We start from the raw sequence: 4,697 nt of genomic DNA on the forward strand, positions 1-4,697 counted from the left end.
TACTCTTCGTCCCTTCTCATCACGTGTTCGAACGAACCAGCGTATTCGCCTCTCTACCATCTTATACATCTCATCATTATCTCGTCATGTTTTTCATCTTCCATAAATTATTACGGTAATAATTTATGAATAAAGTTTTAATTTAATTAAGCTCGCAAGGTAAATTAAATGAAATAATTTTGCTTTATATTATCAAGCAACGGCATAGCTAAACAGCATACTTCTAAGATCACGATCAAGATTTTCTTGTTTTATACCGTGTTAGAATTTAAAGGAAGTACTAAAAATATATTCAAATTCTATCTTGTTGAAGATGGTTAGAGTCGGAGGAATGTGGTCCTTGATATTTGACACCAAGGGGGCCAGGGACTGATTTCGTTGCGGTATAAACGGTACGGCATTTTTAACGTCACGCCATACTGGTATAAAACCCTACCTTTACTTTCCGGTTATGCACTCCGGTGTATATGTATGAGTATATGAAGCTAAGGCTATCATTAGGCTTTTGTGCTGGATTTGTAACCACTAAATAATTAAAAATAAAAACCGGCCAAGTGCGAGTCGGACTCGCGCACGGAGGGTTCCGCACCATCAACAAAAAATAGAGCAAAACAAGCAAAAAACAAGCAAAAAAACGGTCACCCATCCAAGTACTAACCCCGCCCGACGTTGCTTAACTTCGGTCAAAAATCACGTTTGTTGTATGCCCCACTTAAATCTTTATTTTATTCTGTTTTTAGTATTTGTTGTTATAGCGGCAACAGAAATACATCATCTGTGAAAATTTCAACTGTCTAGCTATCACGGTTCGTGAGATACAGCCTGGTGACAGACGGACGGACGGACGGACGGACAGCGGAGTCTTAGTAATAGAGTCCCGCCTTTGGGTACGGAACCCTAATTACATTGTCTGTTCCGACTTCTCAACATATAAGACGGTTCCACTTTTGACAAGCATCATATATTTTGACAAATGTATGTATACACAGTGACAACTGTCATTTTATATGTTTGATGTCGCTGTCGCGGTCACCTTGTCGCAATGCACTCGTTGATAGTTTGTTGTCAATCGTTTAAAAGTTTTCTTTCAATTTCCACTATTGTTACCCGATGCCGCATACAAGCAAATTTTTAAGACCTACCTGTCATGTGAATGCATTTTGTAGCAGACATTGATGTTTTTGACACAATGTATTGTAATGGTAGCCGACGTTTATTTGGCAGCAAATTATAGTATGGCATTCATTTTAATATTAGTTATGGTTACATTGATGTTTTAAAAACAATATTTTGTTATTAAGACTTATTCATTACAGAACAAGAGTCTCGAATGTTACTTATTATTTTTGACTCCAGTTATTTGGGGTCAATTTCACTTGAATACAGTTGATATAATGATAACGACTGAACAGTAATTTTCCGTTTCGCTACATTTTCAAAGAGTATTTTGAGGGGTGCGAATCCCCTGTACAAAAGAATTCGGGTCAAGACCGAAACTTCATCTTGGCTCAAGAGGCAGCTCTATTGATTTAAGCTTATGGACTACTGTATTTCAGGTACTTTTTATATATTTTTGTGTCTTAGCGTTAATTAGCTTCGGTATTTTCTTTTAAAATCATTTTGGTAATTGCAGGTTATGGTTTAACTTAATACGTTTTTATGACAGCTAAACCTTATAATACTCCATTAAGTAAACCGTTAAAATATCGATACTTAATTTACAAATATAATCCAAGAACATAGCTCTATACAATTATCAATAGGCACTGAACAATATAAACATAAATAATTATAGTATAGCTTACAAGCTGAATCTTCTGGTTATAAATAAATGCACGTGTGCTTTTCATATCCTATCAACTGTTTCCGCATTTTACGTAACTCATTAGTACTTACCAATTCAATGATAAGGTGCAAAAAGTAAATAGTTATTTTCGATACAAGTGCGAAAAAGAGGAAATTCGAAACGAGCGGCGATAAATTAAAACACGACCGAAGGGAGTGTTTTAAATCGACACGAGTTGCGAAGTACCTATTCGCACGTGTATCGAACAACGTTTTACAGGCATATATGGCACTTTAAAGTTTCGACATACGCACGAAAAGTGCTATTTTACGCACTAGTGTGTGTATATGTACTGTAAAAACATTTTCGTAACTGTCTTCTTCAATCTGGCGTTTTCCCGGCCTAGCGCCAGGTCCGCTTTCCTGCTCAGTCTTCTCCACTTTGCCCGGTCTTCGGCATCCTCAGGTGTGAGATTGTTCTCTCCCATGTCCGCTGTCACGACGTCCAGCCAGCGCTTCTTAGGCCTACCGCGGCCGCGTGATCTAGGGCCTTGGACAGTGAGATTGAGGCATCTATTTCCGACGTAGTCTACCGGTCTGCGGCGTATATGGCCATACCATCGGAGGCGACTTTCCTGCAGCTTATCCGCTACGTCACGGATTCCGAGGCTGCCACGGATGTGCTCGTTACGTATGGGATCTAGTCGCGTAACGCCACACATCCATCGCAACATCTTCATCTCCGTGACGTGAAGCTGCTGGACATGCCTTCCGAGGACAGGCCAGGTCTCGCTACCATATAGTAGGACTGGTCGGATGATGCTCTTGTACACAAGGCCCTTTAGCTTCACCGGTATCCTGGGGTCGCAGAGGACACCGGTTACTTCTCGCCATTTTGCCCAAGCAGCGCTAATTCGGGCTTGGACGTCGTGATCGATTTCACCCGATTCGTGCAGCACGGACCCAAGGTATTTGAATTTATTCGTTTTCACGAAAAAATCGTCTCCTACCTTTTTTTTTCGTAACTGTACTTATGTAAAATGTTCGAAGTTGCCACCACCGTGCCACCGCGCTTTTATCAAGTAACGCGCCAGGTGATCCGTCATTATATATCACAATTTAGATATCTTATTCAAGTACAGCAAAATTCACTTTGCTGTAGGTACATTTGCAGAGATAGCTGACGGCATCGTAGGTACTTACCTACACTAATCACAAATACAGCGTACTTAACCGTCATGAAGGTTTAAAAAACGATGAATAAATACATCACATTCTTACATTTTAAATTAATCAGCCTGTTACGATAAATACTTAAACAGTATTTATTATAGGAAAAAAGAATAAAGCCCAAGGGAAAAAGAATACGTACACTTGCGAACAATTTATGTACTTTTTTCTGTACTGTTGTGTTTAGGTAGGTACCTACATTTTTGTCCTATAAATTTTTGGTAGAAAAATATAAAATAATGCACTTACTTATGCTGCATTAGCAATCGTTAACATTTGCAAATATTTACACTACAGCTACATACACATTCATTTGGTCGTACATTTGCCGTAGTAGGTATGAGTTCAATTAATTTACGAAATTGTCATGCCTATATTCGCTACGTATACATGACTGTCATCATGCAACCTAGGATCCGCAACTCTAGGGGAAAACGTCAATTTACTACATCTTATAAAACTACTCCAAAACACAATAACCATTGAACGGATTTTCACACGATTTTCATCTATCAATAAAGTGATTCTTAAGGAAGGTTTAAGTATATAACTTATTAAGGTCTTATTTAAAATAGTTGAAATATGACGACGTTGTCGGAAAAAACACGCTGGCTAGGAGCTTTAATCGAAAACGCTGCATAATCCGTTTGAGCTATAACAATACAATGTATGGTGGGATTGTCTCTCTTTCATGGGTCTACAAAAAAGTCCGCGATGGTGTATGTCTATCTTTTAAGGATAACTTACTATACCCATTCTTAACTACTAGAAAAAGATCACATAATATTAGTTATCATCAAATTAAATACGTTAGTTATATTAAGCATTTCATACAGATTACAATGGTTCATTACACCCTACAATTTAAATGAATATCTCAGGAGTAATAGTAAATTAAAGTTCCAGTTCGAGCCATATAACTTGTATGAAATGTTAAAGACTATCCTTTTTTAGTTCCAATTTTCACCACCGCATGCGCTGTGATCGCTTTACTTACCCACACCATGTACTTCGCACGTAGCCAATATCTTACCTTCACGCCGGTCTTATTCTATTATATGTATTATAACTAAGTAAATAACTATGCTGAGCAAGTTAAATAAATCCCACCTAATTCATATCATTGCATTATTAGCAAATTTTACTTTCTAAATAGTTATTCATTTATATTTAAACTAAATGTTTCTGACGATATTTTCTTATGGAATATCTCGATGTAAAAAGAGCCTCGTCTCGCCTTTTCAACCTGTTCAGAACGCATCCTATGTGACGTCACGGACGGCCGATTGCCTCCGAAATTCGAAGATCGTCAACGATCGGATCGGATAACGTCCGCCGCCAGCAGCCAACGGCAATCTTCCAAAATCTATTGAACGACAAACTGTACTTGTAGTTGTACTGTATTAATTTAATTTTTAAAATAAATCTTTGTACACACGTTAAAATAATAAGTCTTCATTGAAGATCCACTTAGGCATCCCTGCACCACTAGAAAGGAGCCTAGGCCTCAACACAACCCTTATATCTATTGTCTTATACATTTAAAAATTTCAATACTAGTTTCTAATAGAAATTTAAATATGCATGCTCGTTTAGTCTAGACAGCAACTCATTTTCAAAGGGTACACGAATATTGTAGGTAAGCATCGATATTAAACTTTCGTGAGACATATTTTAAACTG

At 37.7% G+C, this 4,697-nt stretch overlaps 1 protein-coding gene across 1 annotated transcript; it reads right to left on the minus strand.

The window, feature by feature from the left end:
- Window positions 1–1,745: 1,745 nt before the first annotated feature.
- Window positions 1,746–3,771, minus strand: LOC134655297 (uncharacterized). Its single transcript, XM_063510747.1, has 3 exons — window positions 3,763–3,771; window positions 2,160–2,795; window positions 1,746–1,766 (listed from the first exon to the last, which is right to left on the minus strand). Exons 1-3 carry the CDS (start codon window positions 3,769–3,771, stop codon window positions 1,746–1,748), a joined length of 666 nt encoding a protein of 221 aa, XP_063366817.1.
- Between the last annotated feature and the right edge of the window lie 926 nt (window positions 3,772–4,697).

Source organism: Cydia amplana, chromosome 16, assembly GCF_948474715.1.
Source record: "Cydia amplana chromosome 16, ilCydAmpl1.1, whole genome shotgun sequence".
NCBI lineage: Eukaryota > Metazoa > Arthropoda > Insecta > Lepidoptera > Tortricidae > Cydia > Cydia amplana.